The 16,250-nt window shown below is 41.4% G+C and overlaps 2 protein-coding genes across 3 annotated transcripts in view; both read right to left on the bottom strand.

Annotated features, from left to right (window-relative positions):
- Positions 1-262: 262 nt before the first annotated feature.
- ddx61 (DEAD (Asp-Glu-Ala-Asp) box helicase 61) lies at positions 263-10,432 on the bottom strand. 2 transcript variants are annotated; one of them, XM_086154016.1, is made up of 13 exons: positions 10,290-10,432; positions 8,493-9,279; positions 7,916-7,979; positions 7,616-7,720; positions 7,168-7,297; positions 5,547-5,693; positions 4,678-4,772; positions 4,466-4,588; positions 4,252-4,380; positions 2,956-3,136; positions 2,778-2,879; positions 2,092-2,301; positions 263-1,035 (listed from the first exon to the last, which is right to left on the bottom strand). In XM_086154016.1, exons 2-12 carry the CDS (start codon positions 8,669-8,671, stop codon positions 2,099-2,101), a joined length of 1,458 nt encoding a protein of 485 aa, XP_086010142.1. In that variant the 5' UTR covers positions 8,672-9,279; positions 10,290-10,432; the 3' UTR covers positions 263-1,035; positions 2,092-2,098. The 2 variants fall into 2 exon arrangements, with proteins under 2 accessions (XP_086010142.1, XP_086010143.1); XM_086154017.1 differs by lacking the exon at positions 8,493-9,279 and having other exon boundaries at positions 10,290-10,352.
- Positions 9,529-16,250, bottom strand: part of bcl3 (BCL3 transcription coactivator) — a 25,209-nt gene continuing 18,487 nt past the window's right edge. Inside the window, exons 4-9 of the mRNA XM_086154018.1 lie at positions 13,903-14,104; positions 13,503-13,591; positions 13,328-13,405; positions 11,970-12,137; positions 11,498-11,597; positions 9,529-11,412 (exon numbers count right to left, since the gene is read on the bottom strand). Coding sequence (XP_086010144.1) covers positions 11,309-11,412; positions 11,498-11,597; positions 11,970-12,137; positions 13,328-13,405; positions 13,503-13,591; positions 13,903-14,104 — 741 coding nt within the window. The 3' untranslated portion in view covers positions 9,529-11,308. The remainder of the gene's footprint in view (positions 11,413-11,497; positions 11,598-11,969; positions 12,138-13,327; positions 13,406-13,502; positions 13,592-13,902; positions 14,105-16,250) is intronic.

Raw genomic sequence — 16,250 nt, 5'->3', positions numbered from 1 at the left:
GAACACAAAAAGAATTGTGGATCCTGTGTGCAGACATGCAGAGCCTGTTGACGTGAGAACCTGAACAGCTAGTGTTGAGTTTTCTCTTTTTGGTGAATTGTTGGTCAAGGAGTTTGTTTGAGAGCTTCTAGCTGGTCATATTCACAGTGCAAACATATAGAATGGCATTGGGGTGGTGGTGGTTTAAAAAAAAAAAAAAAAAAAACCAAGCTGTAAGCCCTTTCGGAGGATAGTTCACATAGGTGGGTATGGGTGAATTTGCGCTTTGGCTTCAGATTAGGCACTGGGAGGGGGGCACAGAAAGTACAGTGAACGAAACAGTGCTAACAACAGCCCCTGAGCTTGTTGTTGTTGGCTTTAAAGACCCAGATAAAGAAAACCGTAGCATCACTACCATGATGCTTAGCTTTAAATTATTAATGCAGTTCAGTGGCATACAATAGTTTCTTATGCTGGAGCATCATAGGAGAAACCGTCACTAACCAATTCAATATCCGTAAATGGCCTTAAAGGACATCTACATTTATGTACGTGAGAGGTGGGTGGAGAAATTTGTAATCTGTATCTCCAGAGCTGAGAACTGTGGACAATAGCTCATTGCTATTTCTGACCAAGGCCAGGTTTGAGTGAAAGAGAGGGCAGCCTCTTCAACCCTTGAAGTGTCCGTGGGAAAAGGCCATATCGGTAGGGTCTTTGTGTCCAGCGTGATGTGAGCTGGGCTTTACCTTTTAAAACCCACCTGTGGGATCACATTTTAATTCATACATCAGTACAGTGAAAAAAAAACAAAAAAAAAAAAAAAACTTTTCCAGATATTGTTACAATAGACAGGAACATAGGTTGTTTTTTTCCAAACTGATCAGAGTAGACATCAATTCAGCGAGTTGTGTTTGGGCTGTATCTGACGATGACCTCCCCCCTCTCCCCAACTCCAAAAACTGGGAAACTGGACCAGGAACAAAGTTGGGGAAACCAAAACCTTCATCTTGTGCAATGTGTTGGCAACTTTTTTTGTGACGACTGCCAGGCGTTCTCCTGAAAAACAAATGTTAAGGAGAAAGAAGGGGAAAAAAAAAGCACTTAATGACTTACAGCCACCTAGTGAGGTGTGTTGATTGAAGAGGACAGCGTAAACTCTTCACCTTTAAATCCTGCACAACCCTACTTAATTGTCTTGAGGGAGAATACTGTCCACTGGGGGAAGTTCATAGTATCTGCAATGTTTCTGATAAGTATGTTTGTGTTATAATACAGTATGTACAACAAAGGGGAGCTGAATGTACAGGTAGTAAGATCTCAGCTCATTTCCTTGTAGGTGAACCGAAAATAGGGTTCATGAAGCGACGGTTTATTCTTAATGTAAATGCTAGACTAAGACTTGCCTCTCCTTCACAAAGAACTTTAAATCCTGTCAAGCACAGAGAGCTGAGCGCTGACCTCCGGAGTTAAAAACAGGTGACTGAATGTGTGGATGTGTTATCGGTGGAGGTAAGTGGGGAGAAAAAGAGCAAAGACGCCCTTAATTCCAGGGGCCCAGCTGCACAAACATGGCTTACGTTGCAAGTCTTGCCTTTCTGTTGCACGAGTTACACCATCTGAGCTTAATCCCAACTTTTTTTTCTCTTTTCTTTTTTTAAAGACCAGAAGTAAATCTTAGTCAGCTTTGAGTCTGGGGCTCCACAGCTCTTCATTATCCATTAATGAGTGGCAAATCCATCGGTGGAGCAACTGCGCTCTCTTGTGCTGCTTGGCTGGTACAAGCATACCGCTGATCAGTGTGATGGAGCGTGAATACACTGGTTTTCCACCTGTTGTCAGCATTCAGTACATCAGATGTCTCATGCATGTGGGTCTTTCTTACTCTTATTTACTTATTAAATAATTATTATTATTACTTATTTACTCTTATTTCTTACTCTTATTTTAGATGCATAAAGGTCATGGTTGCAGGGCATGATCACATAGAATGATTGCAAAAGGAGTGAGGATGCCCAAATTAATATGCAGTTACAAAAACCGTAAATTAAATATGCTGATGGCTTAGTCGAATCTTTTTAATGGGTAACACTGTGTGAAACCACGAGGACTGACCATCCCTTCAGGCTGCTCCCGGGTCTTTTTTTGTGCGGTCATCGTTGTCTTCGGGGTTGACTGAGTGGAACTCTGCAACGTAGAGACTCTTATCAATGCAGCTTGGAATGGGCTTGATGTCAGTCATGAGCTGATCCTCAATACTCTTCAGGCTGAAACGGTCATCGGACGTGATCAGATTGACGGCCAGGCCCAGATGACCAAAACGCCCTGAGTGAGATAAGCAAAAGAAAGACCTTTGTTCAGTTATATATACCGCAGAACGTCAGTGAAATTCGACCAGGCACGGATGAGCTAGATGACCAGAAGGTAGCTACTGAGCAGTGCAGGTGTTCAGTGTCTTGCCAAACAACATTTGGAGAGTCTTGGAGGAGCACAGGAATCGAACCCTGAGCCACACCACCCCATAATATATTTAGTGTTACTAGCAACAATATTTGGGTCAAGTAGGAAAACTATTAGTTCACCATAAAATAAATAAAAATGAAATGTCAACTGACGTGGTTTGAATTATGGAGTGAGTGATCTAATGGCACTGTTTCCTTTGAATTCTTTTTGGTGATCTGAAAACTGCACACACTATGCCACATTATGTCTGTGATGAAATGTAGTTATGCCAGAAATGCGCTGTTTGGTGAGTTTAAAGTGCCACATACTAAGAGTTTAGATGCGGGTATGATCATCACCTGATCTTCCGATGCGGTGCAAGTACGTCTCTGCGCTTTTCGGGAAGTCAAAATTGATGACCACATTGACGGCCTGGATGTCGATTCCTCGAGTGAACAGGTCTAGGGGAGAGCATGGACGTTAGCCAAACCTGCGAATTGGTCTATCAAATGGAGACACGCGAGTCAGCTGCCTCACCGGTGCACACGAGGTTTCGGCATAGTCCGTTCCTGAAGTCATGGAACACACGGTTCCTGTACTCCTGCATCATCTTTGCGTGAATGTAGAAGCATGAGTAGCCCAGCTGGGTGATTTTCTTAGCCAGGAGCTCAACCCTCTGGGTGGACTTACAAAAGATGATTGACTGGTTGATCTGGAGCTTAGGGAGAAGAGTAAATATAGTGGAGATTAACTTTCCAGATGTGTTTGGAACCCCCCCGCCTCCTTTCTCCTTGTAAATCTTCCAGTCCAGTTTTCCTTTTGACGAGCATGGATTATGCAAATCAATAAACTAAGTAATGAGACTAAATCAAGCATTTAGACCAGGGCTTATAAAGTCTGCCAGTCTCCTGAAGGACAAATTCTAGAATTATTTAGTATGTTTATCCTATAATCCTTGCTGGTAAATGAACATTCTGAAATGCCTGCCATTTTTGTTCTAAATGAGAACAGTTTCAGATCAGTTCCAGCATTGAAGAAAAGACATGGGTTTGTGGTTGCTCTATCCCCACCACAGTAATATACATATTTTAAACAAATGAAAACCCCTGCTAATCTACCATCATTCAGGTAGCAGTACTGTTCATTTTGGTCCCAATTATAGCCCCTTTCACACATTAGGAACTTTTTGCAGCTACTAGAACTTTTTCAGGTACTAGGCTGTTTTTTCATGCATTCAAACAGCAGAGGAACCAGGGGCCATGGTCTCAGTTCCTTGAGGCATTTTAGCTTCTCCTCCAAGGCAGGTCTTTTTGCAGTTCAACAGGTGCTTCAATGGCCTAGGTGATTGGTGGGGCTCTTATGCCATGCCTATTGCCAGATACTTCTTGCAGTGTGGTCAGCTGTTTTCTTGTGACAATGGACAGAACCAGCAAGAAATTGACCAATAAGAGGTTCAAGCTCTTCTGTCCTGATGAACCACAGAGGGGTTTTAAGGGCCTTAAAGGTCAGCAGAACCAACATTTTTGCCTAAATAAGTACAGAGTTGGCTCATGGCAGTTTTCACACTGAAGTGGTAGAGAAAAAAAAAAAACATAACCATTTTGATAATCCATGGTTATTATCCCCGTCATTTAGAACATGAATGCTGTGTTAACGTCATATACCATCACACACGTTGCAGATGCTTGCATTATACCAGTCTCTACTGTAGTCCCTTACTGCCGGTGCAAATGCAAAACTAACATGGTTCCCCTGGAGAAAGGGAGTTCCTAGAATGAAATATAAGCTGGACTATTTTGAGAACTACTCTTGCTGAAAGACTAATATGCTTACCTTGGAGAAGAGGGTGTTGAGACAGTGGACTTTCTGTCTTTCTGTCACATAGGCGTAGTACTGTGTGATTCCCTTCAATGTCAGCTCTTCCATCAGGTTGATCTCATAAGGCTTCTGTAAGTGCTTGGTCTGGGCGGAGAGCATGTTCAGTTTAGTGCAATAAAGGTTCTCTGGTTCCTATTGGTTTGAGAAGTCAAAACGAGGGAGTACTCACCATGAACTTTTGTACGCTGATGGGGAAAGTGGCGGAATAAAGCAGAATCTGACGAGACTTTGGCAAGAAACTAATGATATCTTCAAGAAGGACTAGAAAATCCTGGGACAGGAGCTTATCTGCCTGAAAGGAGGGATTTAAAATAAAGTGTTGAAAAGACGTCCATGGAGGAGAGTTCTAAAGTTCAGTATCTCATGAAAACCAAGACCCACCTCATCCATCACCAACATTTGTGTGTTCTCCACTTTTGCCACACCTTTCTTGATCAGATCTAGTAATCTGCCTGGCGTAGCGATTATCAAATGCACTGTTGCAATACAAGTGGATATAAAACACATTCAGAGGTACAAGGATGCAAGACAGCTCATTTGTTCGATACAACTTGGGCCAAGGTTAAGCTGTATTAGCGGTATTTCATTCACTACAGTTGAGTGCTCATGTAAAGAGTTTCCCCACAAAGTCAAGTTTGGAAGTATTGGGAGAGGTTTGAATTCACGTCTCGGTGGGTTTTAAAAAGAGACAGGAAAAAAAATGAATTAGCCAGTATTCTCTCGTGCAGCTCTCTTTTTAATTGTTGGATAGTCCATGTTTTCATGGTGTTATACACAGCCAGCGTTGCTCAGAGATCAGTTTTTCTACATGCATGCAGGGCTGTGGATTTATGTCTGCTGTGCAGCTTTGTACTCACACTGGCTTTGCCTCAGTCATGCCGACTGGAAAATGCGACTGGTGATCTTGCAACTATCTCTCAAAGGGTAAGGAACTTATAAACCACTTCAGTGGTTTCCAAAGCAGTTATTCACATGACACAGAAAATCCCCAAACATATTCATAATCCCTACATAACTATACATATTAAATGAATGGATATTGTTTTTTTTTTGGTCTACATATTACTTATCTTTCATAGTTTTTCTGCTGTTGTTTTTGCTTAATTTTTGCCTGTCCACTAAGCTGCTGGTACAGCACAAACATTCATGCTGTGAGACTAATAGAGAAATACCTTTTACTTATTTTTTTTTTAAAGATGACTTATTAAAAGGTGGGGAGAACTGTTAAATAGAAGTGGAATTTAACGTACCGAGCTCATCAAGACGCATGATATCGTCCCGTAGGTTGGTGCCACCTGTGGTTGCCATGACTTTGACCCCTCCGAGGTGCTTGCTGAGCTGAATACTGATTTGGCTCACCTGCAGGGCCAGCTCCCTCGTTGGCACCACAACTATAGCTGCAGAAAGACCGACAAGGCAGGTGTGAGAATGAGCTCATTTGGTACAGGAGCAATATCTTTTAAGTCCAACAGCCTTCTGGGCCACAAAACGGACCAGGGCTGTAGAATTTTATTTAAGGGGTTCCCCTCAAGGCACTATACACAAAGCATGTGCAAAGTAGCATTGCTTAACTCTCCTTGCCAGGCGTTTACATTAGCAACAATGCTGTCATAATTTGTAGTATCCATTTCAGGGTGTTTTTCCTGCAATACTTAATTGCAAACACCAGATGGCGCATACTAACTACATAGATATTCTACTGTCCTGTTACTCAAAGAATATATGACCCAATGCTAGGATATTCACAAAAGTGTGCAAATTTGTCATGTTCCATAGTTGGGGGGAGGGGGGGGACTCCATAATGTGACATTTCAGCCTCCTTTCGCTGAAAAAACTGATTTCGGATTGAAAACTAAAAATTACTGTGCTAACTTTGTTTATGAAATACTACTTTACTAATTCTACTCAAGACAAACTACTTTATACTGTACACAGCATTGTGGTGGAACAGGACAACATTTGGACACCAGACCTTCCCATTATGAAGCATGTGACTTGTCACTCAGCATACAAGTACAGAGCGACAAGATGAAAAGGTTTGCAGACAAACAATAAGCATCAATGGTTAAAAAAACAGAAAGAGAAAAGGGATGGGGGTCTGTGTGAGATACAAAAGGGTGAAGACAATATGATCAGGGTGAGGATGAAAGAAATATGGAGGGAGTGGGGGGTGCTACCAGCGCAAGAGAAAAGGAAGATAGATGGGTGAGACAGACAAGTGATGGAACACCAGATGAAGGAAGAGAATGACTGTGTGAAATGACAGAGGAAAAGACAATAATGACAAAGGAAGAATGCAGGCATAAATGAGGATGTAAGAAGGGGTAACAATGATTAGGCAAACACAGAAGGAGAAAGAGGGAGGCATGCAAAATGGGAACAAGTAAGACTAGGGACAGGAAAAAAAAAAGTTGCAAAATAATATTCAGGTAGTCAAAGAAAAATCAAGATAAAAGCCCCCATAAACAGAGCAATTCATAATGCTGTTAAAATTTGGAAAAGAGATAATGTTAGTTATTTTAGACATGTATTTTTCTTTAAAAAAAAAAAAAAAAAAAAAAAAGCATCCAAGTAACCACACTTCTACCTTTTGGAATTTGCTATGTCCAGCACATTGATGGCTCCACCTTCCTCGTGGCTTTATTTGTTTTTGCACATACAAATCTCTCAACTTGTAATACAGGTCTGCTTTGCTTTTGGTAAAAATCATCAAGCCAAAGGCATTCAAGTGCCTGTGGACACGACATGTAGCAACTTGCTACTTTCGCTTAAGAGACAATGAATCAATAGGTGCTTCTTTTACAAGCACCAGGTGGCCAGGCCACTCCTGGTTCTTTTTATAACTTTCCTGGAGCAAGAGTACAAACACACCCTGAATATGATCCTTTTTGAGGACGATCCGCTCCAGGACGGGAATGAGGTAGGCGCCGCTTTTCCCTGTACCATTCTTGGCCCGAGCCAGGATATCTCTGCCTGATAAAGTAATGGGGATACTCTCCTCCTGTTGGCATAGAGGAAAGTCTAATAAACACAACATGTAAACATTTGACTTTACAGGACAGAATATTCAAAAGTAGATATAAACAAGTAAAAAAGTGAGGATTCGACAAGACAACCTATAGATCTGTGCCAGACCAACTAACCAGATTTTAATTAGTATAAATCTTAAAAATAGAATAGCAATTATATATAGTTAATATTCTCAAGTGGAAAACATGAAATAAAAAGTGTCATGGGAACACAGAAAGGCCATGAAAGGTCAAGTGTGCTTTCCATGATCTCAAACGTGGAGTGCTGCATCAGGCATTGTAGAATTCACCTGAATAGGTGAGGGTTTCTCCCATCCCATTTCAAATATGCCCATGAGGAGTTCCCGCTTCAGGCAGTAGTCCTCAAATTCATTTCCCTTAGTAGACGTAACATCCTAAAAAAGATACACAGAAGTACAGCTGGTGGCCATTTGCTAGGATCCCCGCAACCCTTGATGATACAAACTCTAGCAAAGAACAAAGTTGAATCAAATTCTTCGACACATTTGGAACAGCGTTTTAAGCTTTGGAATACATACATGGCCAGATTAACTGAGACAATAATAAGCTGTTGCTAGAATTGACCTTACCGTGGTTTTGATCCTGTTGTCTTTCACCGGAAGCTCGAGGCACTGTTTCCAGTCATCACCAAACCTGAGGTGTGAACTTGCAAAGTCAGGTTGCACAAACCTGACAGTCTTTTTTTAAAGGAACAATTTCCAAATAGCTGCATTTAATCCTACAAAACAGCCAAATTACTAAAAGCAGATGCAGATATACTTTTATTTTCAAATGTCCTGATAGGTGGGTATATGCAAGTCTCAGGCTGAAATATTTCATCGTCATTCAGGTCGTTCCCTGCTTTTATCAAGCTGAATATTGTCATTTTTTATCTTTATTCGGCCTGTATTTGATTCAAAATTGATGTCCTTTTTCTGCTTTTTTTTGGCAACTAAAATTTTGAACATGCTGGCACTTCAATTTCCTGCGGTAAAAAATAAATCTGTTTGATTTTTTTTGATGAAGAAATACAAACATTTTCACTTTCTGAGACTTTACACCACAGACTAAGATAGAATCTAATTCAGCCATTATCTAACCAATTTGTAAGAGATAAACATGGCAATGGGCTGAGTTGCAGAGAAGCAAGGGTAAGCTGTGTCTTACTTGATGCCACCACTGCTTTGAGGAATGGTGTTTTTTTTCTGGGGGCTATTGGGCTGCTGCACAGTTGCAAGGGGTCCCGTTTGTTGGGTGGCCAGCTTGGTCTGGCCTTGGAGCTGCCCGTTGGGTGGCTTGTTCAGTCCGATCAATAGGGCTGAGTTAGCAGTTCTTGCTATATCCATGGTTTTGGGTTAAAAAACAAAAAAATACAACCTGACAATTCCCTTAAAAGGAAGTGATAGGTCTGTTTCTTACACTGAATAATAAACCCTAAATCCTGGACAAAAAAAAATTTAAAAAAAAATTATATATATATATCAGTTCTTCACTGCCTCTTGTCTTTTTTTTTTAGAATGCAGTGTGTACAAAATCTGATATTCAGACCTCTTGAAAAGAAGAACCTGCCTGTGAAATCTATTATTTACAAAAAACTCCTCCCAAAAAAGGGAGAAATTAACATTCATATGAATGGATAAACGAACGACACACCTTTTGATCCTGTATTCAAAATATCTTTCGCTATTATTATTATTATTTTGGTAATGGTAATTCTGTGTGTCTGAGGATGTCTGAACATTGAAACAGTCCCGTGGCAAAATATAATCCTTTATCAGTCTCCAATTTTTCCTCAACACTGAGAAATCCCCACTAAAATGCCCTGTAAATGTCACTGATAAAGACCCTGTCCTCTTTTACTGTATGCAAAAGTCTTCTTCCAGGTTCCCTTTTTCTCCTCTCTTTGAAATAGACGAGATGCAAAATGCTTTCGAAATAGCTGAGTCCAGGCTACCTGTCATCAAAAAGACAGAAATTGTAATGTATCTGTGCCTGGAAGCGGTTCAAAAAAAGTGGGGCAAATGAGAACTTAACATAACAAAGAAGGCTAAATATATCCTGAAACAATGTTTAAATCATGCTTCTGGCAAAGTGTAGCCAAATTGCAAACGCCTATTGGAGAGGGGTTTAAATTACCAGAAAAGCAGTCCAACGTGTTTTTCGCATTCTTTTCAAAATGAATACAACATAAGAGGCATTGGAATTTTTGGATTAATTTAATTTCAGTAAAATCATGCTAAACGGTGAGAAGTAGTGCCTAATTTCACTCTAATTTGACACTCTTATTAGGTGCCAGGAGAATGATCACATTCATCGCCAATTGTATTGTGCGCTTTGGATTCGATGGTTTGAGTTAACACACACACACAGGAAAAAGGCTTGTTAACGTCCCGGTTGTAAAGTTTTATGCTGAAATTAGAATAAGCATTTTATTGCAGCAAACTCCCTCTGTGATTGCTGCTATGTCAAATGTTTGCACATAAAATGCTAACTCCAACTCCCCATCACCCTGACACAAAGTGCCCGTTCTAACTAAACGCTGTTTATTTAACTCAGCATTTTCATAAACAACTTTTTTTTTGTAACCAGTACGGTAGGAGTAAAATCCCATTGAACTTGTTGTATGCTAATACACTGAAGCAACGCCCTTTGAACGCCCTAAAGTATGAATTGTTTTCACTTTATGTGTAAGCAACGTGGCTCTGACCCCTCAGCTAAGTTAGCAAAACTCACGCTAACGGTCAACTCGCGTCTTGTGTCTGTTTATTGGGCAGACCCCGGTTTGGGGTGTACCCGAAAGCCCATCCCAGTCTCATGCCCTCGTCTTCTCGACTTGAAATTATTATGCAGAAATTTATCCAAATGGTCCGTTCGACATTTTAGCACGCAGATTTTAGCATAACCGTTGTACGAATTCATCGGGAGTTAAACGCTATCCTACTGGAAGTTACTCCATTAGCTTACCTTCAGTGTGTTAAATTCATCAAAAGTCCGTCCCTGCGTAGTGGCGTCGGTAAAGGAGTATCTAAGCGCTTTATTTTTGCTTTATTTCTTGGTCGAATTGCGATAGTCGTCGGCTTTCCGAAAAATCCACAGAGTTTATACGCTTTTGTCTCTTTCTTACAAATTATTGACAATTCAACATGGCCGCGCGCTCGTTTTTACGCTGGTTGGTTGCCGGGGGGACCTGAAACTGACCAATCAAAGCCCTGCTTTCAAACGTGCAAGTTAACCGGCGAATGAAAGTACCGCTGTGAAAAACCACCACCTCTTCCCAGTTCCCATACTCTCTCCGGTCCACTAAAACAGAACAATAGTTCGTTTATCACTTTTTATATAAAAAAATATGAAATACTTTTGACAATAACATAATGACAAACAAATGTAATTCACATCACATGTGCCTTGATGGTACATACGCGCTGAAAATGCCAATATCTTGTACTTTGCATAGCTAGCCATATCTTGTGCTTTGCAGTACTTTGCAGTTTGTACTTTGCAAACTATTAGTTTTTAAAGTCCCGTCTTCTTACAAGCAGGTTAGACATACCGTCTTCTGTCTATCATGTTGAAACGACCGCTGCTAAGTGGCCTTTCCAAATGGCTGGCTCTCTATGACCATTTGGCATCATAATGAATCCACTACTTAGCTCCATGTCTATCATTGACTGCAATATTTTGGCAGCATCCAAACAGTTCTGCTGGTTCAGTCCTTATCGATGCCTGCAGAGAGTCCATCCGACAGCGTTGTCCCGCTGCGGCGGCAGCAAGTGGAAGTGAAAACGTCACAAGACCTGTCAGCAGAGAGGTTGCAAGTCCAGACACAAGGCCTCAAGGCGGAGAGACGACAGGTAATGCTGTTTCGTATAGGAAGTAGAAGAGCCCTGGCTCTTGCTACTCCAGCTGGCTTCTCCCGAGTGTCCATTATGTCCCAGTGTTTGTTGGCTTTGCAGAGGTATTTGCAATTTTACAATCATTCTGTGCTAGTAAAACTGAAATACAGATGGAGACTGGGAACTGCAGGGGTGAGGGGTGTGTTGTGTTGTTGCAGGTGAACAATCTCGACTATGGCAGGGAGATGGGGATCCTAAAACAGAAGAACAGAATTCAAATGAAAAGCTGTCCGATTCCTAACTGGGTGTACCGATATGGGAATTTTGTCACAAACTCACTGTTTTCCAACCACTTGCTACCAGACGTTGAGCCTGACACACACGACTGCTCCTGAAACCTTATGTGCTTGGGCCCTCGCCCTCGTAAAACATCTGCTATCTGGAAAAAAAGGAATAGTTCATGCCTTAAAGTAATGTTCTTTTTCATCGGCTACAAGGTCCGGAGGAAAGTTTGATACAGATGAACAAGACACAGTGCACCATTTAGGTCTGGCCTCTAGATGGAAGGAGAGACACATACATGTCCAGCTCCAACCGTCTCCTCCAACTTTTCCAGAGCAAATCTCAGCAGCATAGATTTTGAAATGGATTTGAGTCATTATGACTCAGGTACTCGTCATATGATCGCAGCGGCATGTAGTAAGTTTGGATCATCACAGAAAGTCTTTATGACTCACAACTTTCCTTCGAATTGCAAGTCCCTCCCAATTAAAATGGAAAGGCAAAATCAGCCACTTCTGTCCTCACTCACCTTCTTATTTTTGGCTACCATCACCGGTGTGTCGTTGTGGTAGTTCTTGATGCTGGTGTCAGCTCCGTTCTTCAGCAACAGCCGCACCGTGTCCACCTGTCCGCGGCCACATGCGTAGTGCAGGGCCGTGTTCCTGCTGTACGACAGGCTGTTGACATCGCAGCCGTTCTGTAGCGGAAGAGGACAATTAACTCACAGATGACGCAAAAAGGCAGGAAGTAAAATGAAACTCCTTATTTCCAAATATCGATGGACACACCGAGAGCAATCTTTGATAGAAACATGACAGGCTTTCGTTTTAACAAGTCTCAAAATGTATTGTTAAGCGTTACCATTTGAGCTTCCACAAATACGGGCTGACTGAAAATGTCCAAATTCGACTTACGTGGTGGACTTTCATGAAAAAAACAACATAATCCTTTTTTCTATCTATCAATAAAAGCTGAAAAGGATTGGGTGCGTCCGTTCGGTGTTTGCCACTGTAGTTTTCACAGGGCTGTCTGTGCATCTCTTCCACATCTGAGATCAATGCGCATCACATGCACACTAGACATGATGTGTTGCGATTTTTGATGCCAGTCACTGTCAACCCCCCGGCACTAGCTGTAAAGCAGTAGTTCCCAGTGGTGAGACTACCCCAGGTTGGTAATATCTCTGTCACAAAGAACAGAGAGCTTTGAGCAGACAAGTCTCCCAGCGTTTGTTCTGCGGAATAATCAATTTTCTGCAGCGGGCTTGGACACAGTACAGTCAGTAGGCTCAAAGCTGAACGGAGAATGGGAAATGATGCGTGGCGCATCGGCCTTGAGCCCGAAGCGGCAGGCTTCTTGCTGTCTTGTGATTGTCTGTCTCCGTCTCCGAGGCCACACGTGCAACGTGTTTAGATAACTACGAGCTAAAACAAAGCAGGAATCGACCGTGCTGGGTGGGGCTTTGTGAAACCACAATTTCTCAGAAAGGGGAAAAAAAAAAATAACACAATGCAGTTTGTGTGGGGAAAACATACTGAGTAAATTATCAATCACAATGGAGTTTCAAGTCACAGGTTGGCAAGGCAATGGGATGTTGTTTCTAAATCTTCTGTTCAAGTTGTCGATGCTCCGTAGATCATTTTGGATCATTTTGAGTGGCACAACTGGCTAAATCCTAAATCGGGTTAAATGGCATTCTAGTCGGTGTGTCCCTGTTAAGAGGAGGAATCGGTTGACTTTAACAGAAGGGAAGGGTTGACTGAGGTAAAAATTTTGTTTAAAGAGTGACTGACCAGCTGATATACTGATAAAACCATCAAGACCTGTCAACTGAGCTACGTCACAATCCTTCCCTCCTCCCAGTTTTTCCCCATACACTTTATTTACCTCAATAAGGAAGTGAACCATGTCTGCCCTTTTGTTCTCCACTGCATGCATCAGAGGAGTGTGGCCACTTTTGATGTCCTGATCGGACAAATGAAAAGTACCACAGGAAAAATCAGCAGCCGCAGACAGTGAATGTAAAAAAATGACAATGAGTCAGGAAAGTTGCAAAACTGACCATGGCATTGATATCTGCTCCTGCATCCAGCAGCATTTGAGCCAAATCCTTCTGACCCCGAAACACAGCCAGATGCAGAGAGCCCAGACCTGGATGTCAGGATAAAAAAATAAAAATAAAAAAAAAAAAGCCCAGTTTTTATTTGGACGTCTTTAAAATAATGCGGCTTTCTCAACTGTTCATTTTAATTTTACCATTTGGCATAATGTGCTTTTCTGTAAATGTTTAATCCCATTTTATCTACATGATGGACAATTGTATCTCAGCTTACTGTATGTAATTTCAATGGGAAAGTAGTTAGTGGATCTTGAATGTTGTAGCTGTTGATTACGTCTTTAAAAAAATTCATCTGGGTAGTTCCAGCCATAAACATCTCGCATGTTATCCATTATAGGCTCACCCTGGTAGTTTTTTATTTCCAGACAAGGGTGGGATAAGGGTGAGGAGAGCACCACGGCCATGCAATCACGTTGGTTGTATTCGCAGCATAGGTGCAGAGCGGTCTGGCCATTCCGATCGAGGATAGATGGGTCAGCTCCTGCGCTCATCAAGGTCTGCACCATGGTTGCCTGCTGGGTTATCACGGCCAGATGAAGAGCAGTCTGGAAAAAAGAATGGGGGACAAGACAACATTGAGGTAAGAGGGATGAAAAAAACACACCAAATTCAACTGTCTTGGAATAAATCACAACATTTGAGATCAGTGGTACTTGTTGTCCCAATGCAAATATGACTAACATTAACATGCTCAGATGAAGGGTCTTTTTTTTTTTTCAGCCAAATATCAAATCTCTTGGTCAGGACACCCTTTCGGGCTTCATTAAACCATCATTTTTGTGAAGAGCTAGAAAAAAATAAGCAATATGTCTCCGATGGTCACTTTTAAGCCATAATTAAGAGACCGATAGCCAGCTGATTGTGTTCAGTGGAAACAAAGAAAAGCCAACTCGGCCTTAAAAACACCCCCGACGCATCCCTTTAATCAACTGACACATTATATTTCATTTCTTAAAACCCAAGAATTGGGGATTTGGCCATCTATTTACTTGAAGACACTGGAAAGGTATTAGATTGTTCTCAAGCATTAATAAAGAACATTGGTTTGTCCTGTTTCCAAATAATTTCAGATGAAAATATCCCCAACATCCATCCTTCCACCCCTCATCTTTTTTCACAGGTTGAAAGGAGAAAAGGTAACAAAACAAGGACCTTGAAAAATCATTTTTGTTTTAGATAGTGAACGCCATTGACATGGGCCTGACTTGTTGGGGCACCTTGTGATTCATTTAATATGGTAGAGAGAGTCGCTTCTGACACACAGTCTAAAGTGACAGGAACAACAAAAACGGCATCCAGGTGGTTGGTGGGATAAATACACTGTTTTCAGAATGAAACTTGCTTTCGCAATCCGGGATATTCCTTCGGGTGAAGTCACCCTGTTGATAACTTTATGAACTCTGAGCAGTAAGAACACCAGCAACTGGTTGTTTAAATAAAGCAGGAAGGGGAAACCTTTCATCTGGACATTTTAGTTTGTCTTTGAGTTGCTCAACTAATAGAAAAAAAAATAACATTAAAAGGGAAATAATACATGCCAGTTTCACCTGCGGTGGATTACTTTGTGTGTTTCCTGGATCATTATAAACTCCAGTGTGACGAGACATGACCAAATGAGTTTCTAGGCACTGGGTTACGGTAATAAAGAAAAATGCTGACAGGATACCGAGACTGTATTTATGGAATTTATCAAATTAACGCAACTGTTGGCCTCTGTTTCCCTGAATCCTGTGAGTCACACACACACACACACACATGCCTACTCATACACACACACAAGCACACTCCTCAACAAACTCACAAGCATGAACATACTACAAGTCATACCCCCTTCTCATTTGCATTTACCACTGTTAAGATAACCAGTAACACCATTCATAACTGTGCAATATTTCATTTTATAACAGCTGCATATGCTATATTTTTTCATACTCTTGTGCACTCCTTATCTTTCACCTGGTACTTAAGACCATAAGACACTTTATAGCCTTGACTTGTTACTGAGACACTTTATAGTTTTATTTGTATTTCTTATTCTCCCCACTTTTTTATACTGTTTATACAATTTCCTGCCATTATTTATTATTTTTATGTTTTACTTGAAACTCTGGCACAACAATTTCCTTCGGGATAAATAAAGTTGTTCTTATTCTTATTCTTATTATGAAACATCTGAAATTTTTGACTGAGAACCCACTATTAGTTTTCACGGATTTGCTAGGAACGGATAGTGCCTTGAAAGTAGACCCCTTCGGTTTTACAGATTACTTCTGACATCCTGTCAAAGATTTCGGGGAAAGTAAAACATTTTGAAAAAAGAAAAAAAAATACAGATAAGAGGAAGCGTGCACACTCATGTGTTTTTTTTTATTACGGTTTAGGGGGGCAAACGGAAGCCGCGGGAGGGGAGTCCAGGGAAAAGAGGATAATAAGGGAAAATCCCTTCGCTTCCCCCTGGCTCTGGCCCTGTGCTTCTGCATTCCTGCAAAATGAGTGGATTGGCGAGGAGGGAGGTGAATAGATGGGACCGAAAGGAGAGGAGAGGAGAGGAGGAGAGGAGGCTGCGGGGTCTGGACGTGGCTAAAAGGCCGGTAAAAACATAATTCGAGACACTAGTGGGAGAAACAAGTAGTGTTGCTCAAATGTACTGACGTTATACTTACGTCATCAACAGTTAAACCAATGACGTAA

This window comes from Fistularia commersonii, chromosome 10, assembly GCF_037954325.1.
Source record: "Fistularia commersonii isolate RoL2024-O1a breed Wild chromosome 10, RoL_Fcom_v1.0, whole genome shotgun sequence".
Taxonomy (NCBI): Eukaryota; Metazoa; Chordata; class Actinopteri; order Syngnathiformes; family Fistulariidae; genus Fistularia; species Fistularia commersonii.
The sequence above is the reverse complement of the archived record's forward strand: the minus strand, read 5'-3'. Positions and strand labels throughout refer to the sequence as shown.